The 18,733-nt window shown below is 33.9% G+C and overlaps 2 protein-coding genes across 4 annotated transcripts in view; both read right to left on the bottom strand.

Annotated features, from left to right (window-relative positions):
• Positions 1 to 4,200, bottom strand: part of Brms1 (breast cancer metastasis-suppressor 1-like protein) — a 79,478-nt gene extending 75,278 nt beyond the window's left edge. The window contains exons 1-3 of the mRNA XM_085199076.1: positions 3,868 to 4,200; positions 2,613 to 2,763; positions 1,395 to 1,488 (exon numbers count right to left, since the gene is read on the bottom strand). Of these exons, the coding sequence (XP_085055202.1) occupies positions 1,395 to 1,488; positions 2,613 to 2,763; positions 3,868 to 4,066 (444 nt within the window). The 5' untranslated portion in view covers positions 4,067 to 4,200. The remainder of the gene's footprint in view (positions 1 to 1,394; positions 1,489 to 2,612; positions 2,764 to 3,867) is intronic.
• Positions 4,201 to 5,574: 1,374 nt separating this feature from the next.
• sdt (MAGUK p55 family member stardust) overlaps positions 5,575 to 18,733 on the bottom strand; it is a 133,437-nt gene continuing 120,278 nt past the window's right edge. For all 3 annotated transcript variants that reach the window (XM_085199073.1, XM_085199075.1, XM_085199074.1), the window contains 12 exons: positions 17,400 to 17,589; positions 15,021 to 15,244; positions 13,125 to 13,295; positions 12,762 to 12,867; positions 12,520 to 12,617; positions 11,409 to 11,613; positions 10,685 to 10,817; positions 9,873 to 10,033; positions 9,603 to 9,767; positions 9,227 to 9,358; positions 8,717 to 8,898; positions 5,575 to 8,501 (listed from right to left, as the gene is read on the bottom strand). In XM_085199073.1, the coding sequence (XP_085055199.1) occupies positions 8,319 to 8,501; positions 8,717 to 8,898; positions 9,227 to 9,358; positions 9,603 to 9,767; positions 9,873 to 10,033; positions 10,685 to 10,817; positions 11,409 to 11,613; positions 12,520 to 12,617; positions 12,762 to 12,867; positions 13,125 to 13,295; positions 15,021 to 15,244; positions 17,400 to 17,589 (1,950 nt within the window). In that variant the 3' untranslated portion in view covers positions 5,575 to 8,318. The remainder of the gene's footprint in view (positions 8,502 to 8,716; positions 8,899 to 9,226; positions 9,359 to 9,602; positions 9,768 to 9,872; positions 10,034 to 10,684; positions 10,818 to 11,408; positions 11,614 to 12,519; positions 12,618 to 12,761; positions 12,868 to 13,124; positions 13,296 to 15,020; positions 15,245 to 17,399; positions 17,590 to 18,733) is intronic.

The following is an 18,733-nucleotide window of genomic DNA, read 5'->3' as shown; positions in this document are numbered from 1 at the left end:
TGAACCCGAGACCTCCAACTTTTATGCGGAACCCTCGAGGTCCGGTTGTCACTTGTCCGGTTTTTTTTAATCTATATTGTCAATGAAACATCCTTCTGTTAACAAATGACGTCATAAGTTACAACTTTTTAGTTCCCAACCCAAAAAGGTTAAACACGCCCCTTTTACTAAGACTCTACTGTATGTAAGTCTGTCCGTGTGTTACCAGACTGTATCTCATGAACCGTGATAGTTACACAGTTGAAATTTTCACAGAATATGTATTTCTATTGATACTATAACAATAAAAACTGAAAGAATCATATTGTAGAGGCTCCCATACAACAAATCTGACTTTTTTGCCATTTTTATTAAATTATAAATATTGGTACTGAGCCGACTCACACCAACAACTTGACCCTTTAGATTTTTATTTATTTCCTAAGACAAATTTATTTTGTAGAAAAATAGGGTTCTCTAAATGTTTTTTATAAAGTACTTGTAATTGAAAAAAAAATATAATTGCATTTGCATGACCTCAAAACCTAAATACAATTAATTTAAATGTTTAGGTTTTCTAATATATTATTAAGAAAGTTTCTTATTTTTTATTTATATTTTTAGTTTTTCTTCGAGGACTTCTCCTAAGCCATAATTTTAAAGTTTACAAATAATATGTAAAACAATAGTTTAAGCTTTAAAATAAAAAGAAGCGTAGGTTCCTGCATAATAAAACCACTTACCGTCTGGTCACTGAAATAGTAGCTAATTTTCATTGTACTTTTTCACTCTGTATATAACACGGAAGCAAAGAAACACTAAATAGTGTTAGGATATTCATAATATTTTTTAAAGCACTTTGAGTGGTCGAATTAAAAGCGCTTTGCCATGTTATCCGAAGCAAGGAAATGAAGATATTAATTCCTTCCCTTGAGTAGGAATCGAACCCTATTTTGTTTCCAGTCACACACTTATATTACTGCGCCACGAGATTCTTTATGCTTCATGATATTGAAAATTTATCTACAAAACATAAAGTGACATTTACCTTGTATTTTATTTTTATTATGGCCATGAGGAATAATTACATGTTATTAGTTTTTATTTATTATTGTTACAATTTAGAATCGCTGGTGGCTTAAAATTTGACAAAGTTTGTATTAAACATACTACTTAAAAGCAAATTAAAAATTATAATATAAGCAACAAAAGTTACACAATGTATTATAATTCCATTAAGTTTTTTTTTTCGAAAAATCATATTTATTTTCGTTTTATAAGTCAGTACAAGTTGTGTACTGACTTATGAAAATGGCCGACGTTAAATGTTAACAAAATTCAAATTTCAATTACGTTTATACAATAATTCCTTTTAAAAAGTAACAATTAAATAAAAAATATCAAAAAACACTCACTCTAAAGTTCTGATGGGCAGCCTGCTCCTCCGCCTCATACTTGTGCTTGATGTTCTCTAAACGCATCTGCTTTAAGATACCAGCTACCTCAATCCTGGAAATTTAGAAAAAGTATTGATGTTTAATAAACTGATATTAACCATATTATATTGAATGGATATTATAATTGTTTTTATTTTTAATTTCATGTTGTATTTCGCATGAAGGAAAGTCATTACTGAAAACGTAATATTATGATATACCAATCCCCTACTTTTTTGAGACATTGCATATTGAGTGGAACACCACACTTTGTCTTCTAACCAGACGTTGCCGCTCGCTGCAACCTCAAAAATAACAATATTGTTATTTAATAAAGTGGGGAACAGAGTGTCTTAACACTAGGTGCCCTCTGCCTACAAAACTAAATTTAATATCATTAGATTATTTTAGATTTCTTACAGATTATTATGTAATGTACTATAGTACACAAAGACTGCAGCGCCATCTATCGAGTTCACAAATATTTTTTATTTATTCAGGAAGCTATTGAAATATAGAAACAAAATGTCATCAAAATCAGTCTAGATGAAAACTTATTTGGCTGAAAGCTAAGGCTAAACTCAAGGTTAACTTGTTCTAATAAAAACTTTATTTTTGTCGCATAGTACATTTATTGAGGAAGACTTCATCTCAGGCTATTTTATGACTTCATCTCTAGCTTTTTCAGTTTGCTTGCATGGTTAAATGAAAGTAATTAAGAGCAGTGACTTCAAAATATCTCTGACTGCAGATACAGTGAACTTCACTGAAACAATTATCATGACATAATCTTTCCTACAGCCTTCCTCAATAATTAGAATATCCAAAACATATAGTTAATTAATTTGAATTAAAAGTTCCCAAAATTAGCATGTGCAACTTAACAAGGTCTACAGTTTTATAACATTAGTATACAAGTAAAGATAATAATGGCGAATGAAATAAATTGAATACTTCATTATGCTTCATACTGTACCCGGCACACAGCAAGGTGCCTACCCTGAGGAAGCAACTTAGTGTTAAGACATTCTGTTTCCCATTTTTTTCCGGCGAATTTATTATTTTGAAGGCATTGCGTGTTTACTGGTAGAACTCAATGCTATGCTTTGTCCTGACACCAGAGCGAGCGAGATTTTTCATTATGCCTACTATAAAATACTGAATAAGAAAAAAAAGCAAAAAATACACAATACAAACCTAACTTTCATATTCTCTTGCAATTGATGCAACGGCACTAAATACTCTTGAGATCTCCCACTCTGCACTTCAGTGAGCTGATGCCTGACATGCTTCACTCTTTCGTTGTACAGTTGTTCTCGAAGAACTGTGAATTGACGCTCCAGGTTTGCTGGAATTTGATTTGGGGAAAATTAGTACATTTTTAATAATATAATAAGAATATGAGATTGTCTGACTGTAAGTTGTGTGTTTGATTCTCACTTGAAGGAATTAATTATTTAATATTTTCAATTCCGTGCCCTAGTAACAAGGAGAAACGGCATTGAGTACCAACACTCAACATGCAATGCCTCAAGAAGTGGACGGAGTCTTAATTTGAACAGATCGTCTTAGGGATCCCAAGATGAAATAAATATAAATATCAAATTCTTTTGGTATGTGAAATTTTTTACTAATCAATAAATGCAATTGGATTGTTCACTATTCATTATTATTATTATTTTCATTTTTTCTCTTTGCAGATCTTGCTTTTTCTTGCAATACAGGCAAGTACAAGGAATTTAATGTTTTTATGACTTTTTATATACCATTGAACTTTGAGGTAGGTCACTAGTAAAATTATATATCATAAAATGATTACAATGGGAACATAGTGACAAGACACTAAATTTTTCATGTTCAACTCAATTTTAAGATATTGCTTATTGGATGGCAGTTCTCTACAACACTAGTTTTATAAGGAATATTATAATAACTTATTATTATTTAGTCTCCACATTACATTCTAGCATTAAGCTCACCTTTTGTGCATAATTATGTTAGTTGTGTGCAATAAATTATATTAATAATATTTTAATTGTTTTATTATCATAAAGTTTATACTAATGTGTAAACAATAAGATTAAATAGTTGAATAGTTATCATTCAATGATATATTTTAGTTATAAGACTTTCACTCTGATTTTACTGTAAACTGCAATATTAGGCAAAAACAATATTGATTATTATTATTATTATATATTTGTTCCAAGATTGGTATTTGGATAAATCAAGGTAACCAAACAAATATAAATTTAATTATTGGTAATACTTAACTAAAAAATAAATGTCATTTATAAAAAAAATAACGTACTAAATGAAAATAATACATAAGTAGTTTAATTAAAACAAAATCAATAGCAAGAACATTAAATTTAAGTTACTAAGGTTCAAATTCGCACATATTATAACAAATTTGTTTGTAAACATAACCTAAGGGTAACTGTTAACTAACCTAGATTGTCCAAGCATTCGTTGCGACGTCTCTCACATTCACTCTCATCTAACTCCGAGGAGTCATCAGAGTCTGCTTCATCAGCTTCTTCAGCGCTCGAGTCTCTGTCTGGTCTTGACGATCCCACAGACCTTTCAGTGTCTCCACCAGACATATCTCCATCACCATCGCTGTCCCCCTCGACTTTCATTGATGGCATCTTGTTTGTATTGAAAATTAAGGAAAGATTAACAGTAAAATGAAATGTAGAACAATATATGTGTAATAATTAGTTTTCGCTCCTTTCCAATCGTTCCAAATAAAAACAAGTAATGTCAACGTTAACATCTGTCAAATATGTCATTTCACTCGCTTAAAGGCTACAGATTCAAAATGAAAAGTGAAGTAGATAGCATATAGATATGCTACAGTTCAGTTAAATTAAGAACTGAATTGAACTGTAGCATATAGATTATGTTGTATCAAATATAGGATATGGTACTCCACAGTAAAAACTTTTTATGCGTCCGGTAAATCGTACGGTTTTTAAATTATTATTATGTATTACCTGTACATAAAAATAATAATAAAGGGGGATATCGATGCCTTACTCGTAGTGATCCATGCCAGCCCTACATAGGATTGCAACATTCCATCTATCAATGCGTCCCTACTGTTGTCTTCTTCTTCTTCTTCGTGTCATAGGACTGAATTGCTCAAAATGAGATTTGCTAATGTTTGGCCAAGCAAGATTGCAACAGTCAGACTGTTAAACGAGCAAGCAGACAGATAATTTCTGCACATGGCTCAGAGCTTTCCCCTCCCATGATCACGACAAAAACTCATTTTGGCTAAAAAGTTTTCTGTGCTATCAAGGGCTCTGAAGCAGTTATTGGATTTTAGGCAAATCTGACTTTACTTTATATGAAACAGACTACAAACATCCATTTTTACAGGTTTCCTAAGCATTGCATGTTTTGATGTTCGGAATAAAACAAAAATAATGTTTCATTTGACTAAGTGGTAGTTCTTCTTTTTCTTAACTTTTGTCGTCTTATTCGTGAACACACCTATTAAGAATATTTGAAGTATAATCAGTTTTTTTTAAATTATATTTTTTTGATTTCACTTCTTCTCCTGCTATTAATCCCGGCGTATGTTGCCAAGGTCTACCTTCCTGCTTAATCTACTCCACTTTGCACGATCTGTAACGTCCTCGGTGGATAAGCCTTTAGCTCTCGTGTCCTGCACAATGACATCCAACCAGTGCTTCCTTAGGCGTCCGGGAGGTCTAGCTCCAGGGACAGGTATAGCAAGACAATTCCATCTGATATATGTCTTAGGCCGGCGGGCAACATGACCATAAGTAAGTTCCACCACTCAACACACAAAGCCTCCAAAATCCTAACGGAGTGTCTTAACACTAGGTTCCCTCTGTCTACCCTGCTGTATGCATATAAATAGTATCAAGTTAGAATATTTCTTTATTTCATACTTTCTAGACAGTTGTAGGATTATTATAAGTTGTAGGGTTTTTTATATTTATTTACGTTATTCCTTTTTTACTTTTTGTTGAATACATGTTGCCTATAAATTAAACCCAGCTAACAATTTTAAAACTGAAGTGCATAAAAAAAGTTTTTTTTTTATTGTTAGAAACAAAATAGAAAATCTATTTCAAAAAGATACGAAATAGATCTGTTGACCACCAAAAATAAAACAAATACATTATCTGATATTAAATTTAATAGGTACTCTATTATTTACATTAAATTGTTCACTATTAACATGGTATTTATAATAATCGCTCAGTTGTCAATATATTTTATGTACAGGACTATTTATAAATTATATCATATAATAATAATAATATCAATACTGTGAAGTTTCCGCAAATCCACATATTATAATTTAAAATGTGCGCCTAAAATGTTTGAAAATCCCGTTAAATTCAAACAAATCGGCGCACAGATTAAAAAAACTTAACACACGTAATGACAAAGAAACTAGCTTAAACATTTTAGCACCTCCACAGGCTAAGTAATTAATTCAAACAATTCACTATAATACTCGATTAATATTTTAAAAAAAAATTATTACAACACGATACGGTTAGCACTCGCTAATTATTTTTATAACATATAAACGTATATATAAATTATTATTATTACATATTTTATCAAAAAATTGTGATTATTAAAAAGTTAGTAACCACGTTGTGTTTGTGGCGTGTATTTATTTGGCACTAAATCATTTGGAATGCACAATATCTACTTATATGTAAGATATTAATATAACAAGACTAATTGCATGCTTCAACTTTGTTTGGAACCTGGCAACACTTTTTAAGAAAATTGGATTATCTGTAGCGATGGTAATATTTATTGTATAAAAAATAAATCGGTATATACGAATTGTATGTCGCTATGTTCGTTGTTATTAATAATGTTGCCATGCCAAATATATTTTGTATTAATATTTTTCTTACAAAGGGCGCAAATGCAAGTGTATCACTAATAAGAGTATTTTAATCTTTTCTTTTTGCTATTCGATTATGATTATTAAAAAAAAAGAATAACCCAATACAATTTACGCCTTTTATAAAAGAAGCCATCAATAACAAATACAATATCACATAAAATATTACGAGCCAGTATTATTAAAAAAGCACATTTCATTTACGGTAGATGTAAAATCATTACACTATTGTCCTATATTTATATTAAAAACGGTAAATTTGAAAAAAGTGATCGATCAACATGGCGAAAAATCTTTTATTTTTTAAATAGGAATACTATAAAAAATTAGATATGTCATATTTATATTACGTGATAGGGGTTTTAAAAATATTGCTTCATCTACTCACTATTCAACTGTTTTAGTTAACTTGTTTTTTTTAATAGATTAAATCTCATACAATGAGGGTACCTCTAGGGGAAGAAAATTTTTGAAAAGTCCCTATTATTATTAATAACTACGGTATAAATTTGGCAATAGATAATAATTATTGTTATTCATCATAGTAATAATTATGATTACACTTATATAAGTTCATAGCAAATAATAAATTCCATTGCATTTATTGTTCAATATATAAAATAGTGTTGTTAACAAATAAAATATTATTTATTATAGATTATAAATAGATTTCGTAAAGATTATTAAATTGTTACATTATTGCTTATTGCCAACTAAATAAGATAATTGCTAACTCCAAGTAAAAGTCGATAATTTATTTGAAAATTGAAATTAAATTATTTGAAATGTAAAATATTATTAATCGGAATTACAATGTCTTAACACTAGGTTCTCTCTATTTACCCTGCTATTTGCGGGACATATGTACAAAAAAGTAAAAAAAAAACGTATTTTTAAGTAACACAAAGTGACATTGCTTCATACAATCTGCGTATTTATATTTAATTACTCAGCGTTGAGTTCCGCTACTTAATATCAAATCTTTAAAATTGGACGTAAAGTGGGAAAATAATCTCAAAAAATTTTCAAAAATAATTAACAAGAACAGAGTTAACAATTATCATATCTAGATAATGATATTAAAATTTGCATGTTATTGTGAGAATAATGTTTAATTAATAAAATATCAATTTAAATATTAAAAAACTTTATGAAATCTTACAATAAAATAATTAAATTGTGATAAAAAATTTACAACAATAATAATAATTATAATTAATTGTCTATTATATTTCAGAATCGAATAATATTTGTAAATACATTATTAATGATGGAATGATTAAGTACACGGTTAAATATTGTGACAGTTATACATTTATCGTTCTATAGCTTCCATAAAGCTACAACAATTACGTTGTATTATTCCAAATTTCCAAATATTCATAAGGCAGTAAGTGTATATTACGAATTATTTAAAATAAAATGAACAATTTCAACACCTATAATAATTTTAAACACAGGATACCAAACAAATACAATCGAATTGTGTTTGTGTCACCAAAATTATAAGAAAAAAAAAGTGAAATCGACAATCGTGCCGTAATTTAATCGCTATGAAAAAACATCACTAAGCTCACTATGTCTACCGCACACACTGTTTTAATAAGAATAAAATTCATGAATCGAAATAATTTCCGGTTTCCGTTTCGGCGTTAACAAACATAATTAATTATTAGCAAATGTAAAACCATTTGCGTCGCATACTCGTACGTCACTCGTGTATTGGCAGGATATGTGTCAACTGTCATTCGACTTTGACAATTGACACCCCTTTTGACGTTTGTTTCGACACTCAGTCTCTGCGAGGAGTATTTCTTTAGCAAATGAAAAACCATTTGCGTCACGCACTCGAACGTCGCTGTTTTGGCGGGAACTGCATTAACTGTCATTAGAATTTGACATTTGACGTTCCATTTCACGATTGTTGCTTTGTTTGTTTGTTTTTTGACTTTGACATTTAGTTTTTCAAATGTCATTTGACGTTTTAGCTGTCGCTAGGTTTGTTTGAGCCAATGTGCTGGAACCCATTGCGGTTCTCGCTCTAAGCTGTTTATTTCGTTTAGTAATTGTTGGTAGGCGCGTTGTGTGTCGTTATTTATTATTATCATGTCGAATAGATGGCCCCATCTAAGTTCCATGTCGCGGGCGGTCGCTATTATTTCTTTTAATTCTTCTTCCTATGAAAGAATGAAATGAGTTTAGAAAATTAAATAACTACATATGTTTATTATTATTTAAAATAACATTATTTATTTAATATTACATTAGTAATTTCAAATATTTCTTAATTTTTATTTCGGTTTCAGTTCACCAAATTGAAATATTCTAAGTCTATGTATGAGTCCTAAATAATTCAATAAAAAAGTGAATAAAATAATTTAAAACATCTTACCTTAAACGCCTCGCCATTCCTTATCTTCTTCTGCCTCAGTTTCTCCAAGCTGGGCGGCGCAACGAACACCGTGTACGGCTTTAGATCCGAGTTCCGTAGTATCTTCAGCGACTGTGGGTGCAGGTTCAATACGCATATCTTACCGGAGTTTACCACTTCCCTAATCGCTTCTAGTGATGTACCTGGAATTTTTTGGTTTTAAATTAATTAAAAAACATAAGTCAAATTGATTACTTCCTACTTTTTCTCGGTCAAAATATTTTTTTCAAACTAAACAAACTACTTGTAAAAAATACTTTAAGGAAGTTTATAGACTTTCGTCAAGCACTTTCTGTTAATTTTAAAGATATTACATTTTAATATTGCGGCATCCAACGCCACACTTTGTTCTTGTCACAGTGGGGAAATAAAAAGATAATTCATTCTCATTCTCAGACTCGAGACATATTTTTGCTGTGCCAAATGCCATTAATAATTATGAAATCCAATTTTAAGTATCAATTATCTTACCATAATAAGCCTTCTCATATTCTCCATGTTCAACAAACTTCCTATTAAGTATATCCGCTTCAAACTGAGCGCGGGATATGAAGTGGTAGTCCTGTCCGGCCGCCTCGTGGTCCTTGCGGGCGCGGGACGTGTCTGAGGGTAGATATAATTATGTTTACTATGAAATACTGCAAAAAAACTTGTTATTGGTGTGTATGTGTCAACGTAAATGTACACATTTGGGGGTGCATACGCCCATAGGCGAGTGTGTGTGTGAGACATATGTATATGAAAATAATGATTACTTTACGTAGCTATATTGAATGGATGAGCTATATTGACGTATAGACGTCTCATATATTTATATATGTTTGTCTGTCTTAATATATATACTCACGAGGCACAGCAGCAGCGAATCTAGCGGCGTCCTCCATCAATCGTTGTCGTAGTTCGTGTCTTCCTATATTAGGTGGTCCTATGAGCACAATGGGTCGCTTGTGAGAGGCTCGTGGGTAGTATAACGCTACTTCTTCATAGGTAAGGATCTCTTCTTGTTCGTATTCTGTAATTTTTAAATTAATTATAAGATATTGACAAAAGGAAATAAATAATCGATTACTTTTTCTCTTCCCTCCCTTTGCTTCCCCCTTCTCCTCTCAATACATACCATCGACCCCAGCAGCAGTATACAAGGGATATCCAGCTTCACTAGTAGGTTTGCGCGGCTTGCGGCGTCGTGCGCGCGCGCACAGTAACGTAGCGCCTTTGCGGGCGCGCCTCGCCCCCTCCCCCGCCTCTCCCGCTAGTGATAGCTTCATGGATTCACGTCTGTCGTGTCGGAAAATGAGATTATTAGTATATTGAAAAGGTCATGGCGCGAGGGTGCCAAGTGTAACTGTAAAATCGACTGGTTGTGGACTCAATTCCCACTTGAGGAAATTAAATATTTAGTTAAATTTATATTTCCACTTCTTCGCTCTGGTGTCCAGGCAAAGCGCGGCGTGCAGTTCCGCCACTCCACACGCAATGCCTCCAGAATTCGGCGGAAAGTGGGGAACGGAGTGTCTTAACAATAGGTTCTCTCTGTCTACTCTGTTGTGTGCCATATACAGCATGAAGGTGTAAAGGAGGAGGAGGTTCTCTATTTTTCATACGAGTACTTCATAAAGTGTAACAAAATCGTAAAAATACGGACCATTTGTCAAAAAAAGACTATAAATTTCGTTAAATGATAAACGTTTATCTTTCTACATGCAAAAATATCAACTGTAGATAGAGAAAACAAATGTATAAACAACATTAATATTTAAATTGTATTACCATAGTAGATTATCAATAGTTCTCTTAATTATCATCATAATTAACACAACATAGACACTGATAAATAACGACGCCATTATAACATTTGGAAATCGAACCTACAAGCCCCTCTCCGCTATACTAAAACCACCGAAACCTTAACATTTAGAAAATACATACTGATGTTGGAAAGCCTGGCTCGGTATCAGCCCCGCGAGTGTCTGGTCCTCCTCGCCCTCACGGAACGCCTGCCACCAGTTCGGGTCTTCTCTACTGATTACGTGTAACACATCGCCTTTTTGAAAACTAATACCTTCAATTAGGAAAAGAGACAAAATTAATATTGAATATTGAAGATAAATCCATAATAAGCAAATAAAAAAAATACAAAATGAGAAGAGTGAATTAGATTTGCTAAATAATAATAAGGATAAATAGTTACCAATGGAAGAGGTTTTCAACCAATGTGAATCATGTAATAAGAATGAAACTAAATGAAATACAACACAATTATATCGCAACGAAAATAAAATTTATAAGTCATTAAAATAATAAACAGTCCTAAGTCATCAATTTAAAATACTCTAACACATAACGGTAATGGAGGGAACACGTAACGTCCGCCTCTCCGTATACAATAGTTTTTGCTCGAAGAACTGATGGCCTTAGGGGCAGAGCGGTTCTCGAGTCCGGCTACAATCCAGACTCAGACGGCACGATCGACAGAGACGGATGATTCCATTCACAGTAAGTCGCTGGATCTGCAGCACAAGATTGGACACTGATGGGCGTGGACATCCTCGAGGGAGGCCCATGACAAGAGTTCTGAGTAGTGGTAAGGTGGTGAACATTGATCGTGGACATCTTTGAGGGAGGCCTATGACTAGTGGTAAGGTCGACTCACCGAGCTCACGGCAGGGGATGTAGACGTCGTCCTCGGGGTCGTAGTCGAAGTGTGCGCGCACGTGCAGCACGCGGTGCGCGGGCGGCGGAGGAGCGCGCGCGCGCGGTGCCAGCACCAGCGCCAGTGTGCCCGCCAGCGCGCCCAGCACCTGGCACACCTCGTGCACTGACTTTCCGCGCATCGCCACGCCGTTCACCTCTAGCAGCTGGTCGATACCGAGACAAGCGTTACAATGAGGAAATACTACTTAGCATTTCATAGATTCGTCGTGTTCCAAAGAGAAACAGGATGAATGCAGAATGGAAGTGAAAAGGCGTATCGGTATCAATAACAAAATTAACGATGCCTACATTGGTAAGATGATGAAACGTTAGCAGAACTGCACCTTTGGCTGCAGTAGTAGTAGTGCACAATGTTGTGCAGTGTTGGTACCGACGCGGTGTTACACGACAAGGAAACGTATAATTACAGAACAAGAAGGAAAAAAGGATAAATAATGTGAAAATGCAATTTGTTCGTAAAATATATGGAGACGATGAAACTAACCGAATCCATACTAAAGGGAATAGCAGGTACTAGCGAAGATAAAAGTAAGCTCAAGTTATCGGAACACGTTAATATACTGAATAACGAAAAAAATACAAAATAGATTTATTAAGCAAACTCTTTTTCGGTGAGATCTCGATTGACCTTTGAGAACTCCGCATCGAAGATATTAGAGAAAGATATAAAATGTATGGAATGTAATAGATTAAATAAACACATCTCTATAATTTAAGCAGTATGGAATCATATTGTCAGTTAGGTTAATTAGGAATCAAAGACGGTCTATAAAAAATAATTTAAATGGTTGGCATGGTTGCTACATAGCATATTAGTCTCTCTAACTGTTGATATAAAAATTGAGTTGTCTTTGTGATGGAACCTGATGGGTCTCGATACCGTATCAATATAATATCAGAAAGCTACGATTTTTAGCCTCATTCATACAATTCAAATAAAGCTAAAAACAATAATCCAAATGAAAATCTTTTACCATTTTTAACACAAAAGCTAATTAAAGATATATATACATACGTATAAAAAATATTAATTTTAAGTATTTGTTTACCTCGTCCCCTTCATGAAGCAAGCCCGATTTCTCCGCGGCGCCGCCCCTCACTATCCTACCAATGATTACCGCTTCACCCTCATTTCTTACTGTAGCACCTGTGCATGAATAAAAATAATTTATCAAAAATTGAGCTCACTTCAAATAGGTACGGAGGAGCTTGGAAACCTTGTGTTAAGAGACTACGTTCCCTTCCAGACACTCGTTAGTGCGCCACAGATATTATATTAAACTTAACTCACCAAGTGGTTCATTAGTTTTTTCTATTTTGATAATTTTAATGTTCTCGCTGGAGTCGTCCGGCGAGTTCGGTAAGTACTTATCGTCGCCCTTGTAGTTATTGCCAGTCTGAAAAATTATTAATAAGTTTTAATTGCGTTATTAAAAAGACCTGTATATACTATTGAAGATAGTTGCAATTCTATATTTACAACAAATAATTTAATTTTTAATATTATAACGATATACGATATGTCGATAAGAACGATTTGAAATGTCCCACTCCATTCATACACTCCGAATTTCTTAACTTCCACACTATAATCTATATTTAAGATGCTGCATCGATCGATCGATGACGACTGAAGCAGTAAGACCTCCCCTACCTTATTTCTCTTTCCTCTGTTAAAGCACGAAGGGTCTAACAAAGCAGCAGCCTGATCATGTGCCTGTATCAGACTCTCCACTTCCAACCCTCCCAATAACGATAGTAGTTCCGCTGCGATCCCGGACGTCTCACCTCCTGAAGCTGTATGGGATCCAAGCACGTCTATACACTGGAAATTAAATAATTTAGTTATTAATAATCCATAGAAGTAAATCTTACTATTAATAAAAGAACAATATTTCCACATTAACTATGCTTGGAGTTATGAAATTATGTACAAAATTTTATAGAAATTCTAATCAATTATAGGTATAGTATAACAAAATAGTAATTTATGACGGAGTTTGTTACCGTCTTGTATAAAGTAAGCGAAAGTCAAAATATTTCTAGTCTTTCTTAAAACTCTTCCTTTTATTTAAATGTATCACTATATATCACTTTTTTAGAAGTTTTAACCCCAAAGAAGTTATTTTTAACCAACTTCTGTAAGAAAAGGAGGTTATCAATTCGACTGTATTTTTTTTATTTTTCATTTATTTATTTATTTTTTTATGTTTGTTACCTCATAACTTTTAACTGGGTGAACCGATTTTGATATATTTTTTTTTATTTGAAAGGTATAGCTTCCCGAATGGTCCCATTTTTTTTGGTCTATGTCTGACAATGGTATCCATGAGAAAATCACATAAGTCTTAAATTTGCATTAGGCATGTGCGCGACTAATAGCCGAATAACTCAATGTCGCGCCAAACGATTTTGATGATTTTTTTTTATTTGAAAGGATACACTTCAAGGATAATTTGGTGAAAGTTTGGTTAGGTTTCGATTATGGAATCCGGAGAAAATTGAAAGTTTGTTTTTTTTGGTAAAAAATTGATTATACTGTAATAGTTACAAGCAAAAACTTTTTAAATTGAGAAGTGAGATTCCTGATGGTTGCATTTCTTTTCAACCAACCTCAAAGAAGGGAGATTCCCAATTCGCCCGAATACTTTTTATGTATGTTCTTGTTAATATACCAAAATGTAACTTTGCACAAAAATAATACCTAATTAAATGAAGTTTTACATAGGACAATCACAACCACTCGTTGAGAACCACTACCACCACCATCCCCACTCGTTTAAGAAGCATCATTTTAAGATCTACCCATCACTAAAAATCATAAAATAAATTAATTTTTAACAAAAAGAAAAACCGACTTCTAACAACGAACTAAAAAGTAAAAAATAATTTTACAAAGATTTTATAATTTTGAAGTCGGTGCCAAACTAATGCTACAACACCTTTACTACAATATCTAATTACTAAAGCTAATTACTAAGTTTTTCTTTTTGTTAAAAATTAATTTATTGAGTATACTGACTTTGGAAAAATTTGAACTTAATTTGAGAATAGTTTTTTTCTAAAAAGATCAAAACCAAAGAGAATTTACTCTCGCTTCTGATTAATAATTAAATAGCAAAGGAATATTAATTATAAGTTAAAAATTAAAAAGTTATAAAAACTATAGTATAACAAAGAAAGGCATTCACAGGTAAGTGTTCAATATTCATGCCATTAAATCAAAGCCAGTTCTAAAGAGAAGTGCTCGTTTGAGTTCACTTTATGGATTTAAAATTTTCTTTCAGTTTTTCGTTCTATCGAAGCGTATTTTATCTTCATTTTAGTTGAGGCGTATTTTATTTTATCTTTTTAACTTCTCTCTGTATCCTGCATAAAGCAGGGTTGGTTGGAAAATATCAAATATATCATTTCCCTGAGTGGGAATCAAACCCATAACCATCGCGTATACGTTTGTGCCACACGGCGCAGTGCCACTGTTAAAAACATTAGGTTCCCTATCTCTATCCTGCTATATGCGAGATACAGCGCGAAACAAAAAGAAACTCACATCCTTCAATCGATCGGTAGCCCGATGCGTCTGTGGCGGAGACAACCCTGGTCTCTTATGCCTTACTGCAGTCAGCACTGCTGATCTGGTCGCCAATGCAGTTCTGAGTGCAGGACAAAGGAGGACAGTGGCAGCTCCCGCTACTCTTGCAGCTAAGGCACTCTCGCCGTTTGAGCTGAGCGCCTTTTGTACCCTGGTCAGCGCTGCACATACTTCTTGGTAATCTGGAAAATAAAGAAATTATATTAAAGTGTACAGAAGTCGTGGCACAGCAGTGTGTCGGAAATAGGGGGGGGATACGCGGGGAACGGGGTGTTTTGATAATAGGTTCCCTCTGTCTATAGCTACGGGAAATAGTGCGAAATTGAGTCAATAATTACCACTTTTAGTATATGATTAATGAACACATTAAAAAAATTGGTAAAATAATAAATGAAATAGGTAACAGTCTGCGATTGTACATGTTAAAATTTAAAAAGATAATAAAAATATTTCATAGAAATAGCAAACACAATAAACAATTCCTTTCTTTGAGATACATAATACGAACAATATACACAAATTATGCCTAAATGGCTTAAGATAAACCAAAGATATAATAGAAATTATAATCTAGTCCTTCTTTTCCAAACTCTAAAAGCTTTTGCCTCTATTATTTTCGTAGAGGCAAAGTTAGGAGTCGTTTTCAAATTCCTTTTTTCCGCAAAATCAGTTTGGGTTGAGGCGTTCAAGTTTTGAGCGCTGTTCATTAAAAGTTCCGATGGATACTGACGGAATACACAAAAATGTAGAGCTACTACTGCTAACAAACATTATGATAGAATCAATACCTATAGCCGAATAACCTAGAAATAGGCATTTGAGGTATCTTTTACTTAATATAGCTTATAAACATTTTTTTAGCTTCCCGCAGTATCCCTTATGGAGGGATTAGTGTCAGTCTATTCCCGTTACACCTTTTCAAGATTTGTCTTGAGTGGCAAAGCTCAACGCCGCACTTTGTCTCCCAGAGCGGAGAAACAAAAACAATTCATATAAATTAAAATTATAAACAAAGAGAGATCAAATTAAAAATTAATACAAAAGGATAATCCAAAAAGCATACAAACAAGCCGAGTGTATATCTCTAAAGTAACCCACAGGCTAATATTAAACGATCGAACTATCGCTCAGTGGACCGGAAGTAACGAGCCCCTGCGGTGAACAGATTCATAATTGGTTTATATAATATCTGTGCTTTTCCACCGGAACGGACGGTGGAATTTCTAAATATTTATACAAAAATCGTAGCTAATATGATTATAGCAAAGTTGGATTACTGTTCGCAGTGTGTTTTATTTCCCCGCTATGGCATGGATGTTAGGCGGCGTTGTATTCTGCCTTTCCACATGAAATGTCTCAATACGACCGGAAGCGGAGATCAGTAATAGTGTCAAATGATTAGGTTTTTCCTGCCATCCTGCTAAGTGGGAAAAATAGTGAAAATCCTTGTGTCAAGACACTGTTAACAACTTCAGCCCAGATTAGGGACGTTCCGTATTAAGTTACGCAACTCAACGCCGTCTTTCCAGAGGGTTATTATTTTTTATTTTCCCATATCGAAACAAAATAATTGACATTATAGACTTTTTTATTGACTTTTACTTAACTTTTTCCCCCACATAGCAGAGTAGACCGAGGGACCCTGGGAACCTAGTATAAGACTACCGTTCTCCACTTGCCACTGAATTCTTGGGGCATCGCTTGTTGAGTGGCGGAATTCAACGCCATGCTTTACTGTCGTCTGTTCGTGACCTCGTAATAAATATTTCATTCCACCGAGTGAGAGCCGAATCCTCAACCCTTGCATTTACAATAGCACTATGCCCTAACGCCACGACTGACCTCAAATTACCTAAAATAATTATCTAACCTAACCATACTTAACCACGCACACTGTATAAATATAATTAATATAATTTAACGACAAAACGCACTTTCTCATACATAACGCTGTAAGCCCGCTTGTAGTTTATGGGGGCTGAGCGCTTGTGGACACAGCAATTTATGGGGATATTATGGTGGTTAATTTAGGATTTCGGGTGGTTTATCTAAGGCAAGTCGCCACTGGTTTTGTTTATTCATGTTTTTAGGGGCTGTTAATAGAAAATATTGTATATTATTATATTAGTAGGCAGAGGGGACCTGGGAACCTAGGGTAAGGACACTGTGATCCCATTGAGACACTTTCGTCCCCCACTTTACGACGAATTCTGGAGGTATTTCCTATTTAGTGGCGGAAATCAACGCAGCTTTTTGCCTTACCAGAGCGATGAGAAGAAAGTATAAAATATTTAATTTTCCTCGAATGGAAATCGAACCTACCTATCTTCAACTTACCAACAAGTGCATATAGTTGTGTAGCCTCATCGCTGGCGTCCTCCTCATAAGCATCATTAATGAAGGCAGTACTGGAAGGGGGGTTCGACTCTAGCGCTTGTAACTTGTGGGAACCTCGAAGTGAAGTTCGGAGGAACTCATTCTGGGCGGCGATTCGTTCCTCCGCTTCTTTCCTTTGACGGAGTTGTTCCTGTAAGAAAAAGAAACGATGTTTAATGTTTGTTAATAATATATTAATTAGAAACTAAAAAGCCAACAATAGTTTAATATTGCCATTAAATATTTCTCTGTGAGCTAATACTTAAAAGAGAAGTTTTTTTACAGGTTGTTGGTTCGATTATCACTCGAGGAAATAAAATATTAAATTAATATTTTCATTTTCTCCGCTGTGGTGGCAAAGCGTTGCGTTGTGTTCCGTCACTCCACACATAATGCATTAGAATTAGGTGGTAAGTGAGGACCAGAGCGTCTTAACATTAGGCTTCCTCTGTTTATATGTAAAGGTGAGCTTTTGCCTTAGTACCCAGAGCAAAGAAATGAAAATACTTAGAAATAATAATTAATTCCCCCAAGTGGGAATCGAAGTTACAATCATCGTGTTACAGTCACACACGTGTGCCCCTGCGGCACGACCGCCTAAAATATCTAATGGAAAAATTGGAAAATCACGCGGGTAAAACCGCGAGCGACAATGAAATTAATTAATTTTAATTAATCTTAATTTTAGAAGATGCTTTCTACTAATTCACACAAATTTCCTTAGGATAGATCAATGACATGGGCGTAATTGTTTGAAATTAACATATACATATCTTGACTTATTATTATTGACTTTGACTTTGATATTGTATAGGTAATACACCTCAGAGCTTCGACTGAGGTGGATGTGATACAATTGAATATACGAGTATATCTGTATCTGAGGAGTCATATCGGGTATAACAAAAGGTTAGACAACCGATGGGTAACCTATTGACTGTATCGTGTAATTTGATAACATAGGTCATATTTATATCTACTAATTTTGTATAATTTAGCAGAGTAGTCTAAATGCTAACACGATGGCTGTGAGTTTAATTTCCATTTGATAAATTGATTTATTTTTACAACAAAGCGGCGTTGAGTTCCGCAACCGTTGGGTCATGCTATGTCTCGAAAGTTGGGCGGAAAGTCGGAACGGAGTGTCTTTACACTAGGTTCTTAACTCAACGCCACGCTTTTGCCTTGGTACCCAAGCAAAGACAACCATCACGTTACAAAATGACCTGTTGAGTAATTTAACTAAAAAAAAAAATACAAAACCAGAAACACATAACTTTTTCCTTCATTCAACA

Source organism: Heliconius melpomene, chromosome 16 (assembly GCF_056956725.1).
Source record: "Heliconius melpomene rosina isolate 202511_hmr_F chromosome 16, ASM5695672v1, whole genome shotgun sequence".
NCBI classification, from domain to species: Eukaryota; Metazoa; Arthropoda; class Insecta; order Lepidoptera; family Nymphalidae; genus Heliconius; species Heliconius melpomene.
Note: the sequence above shows the minus strand (reverse complement) of the source record. Positions and strands in the feature narration are given on the sequence as shown.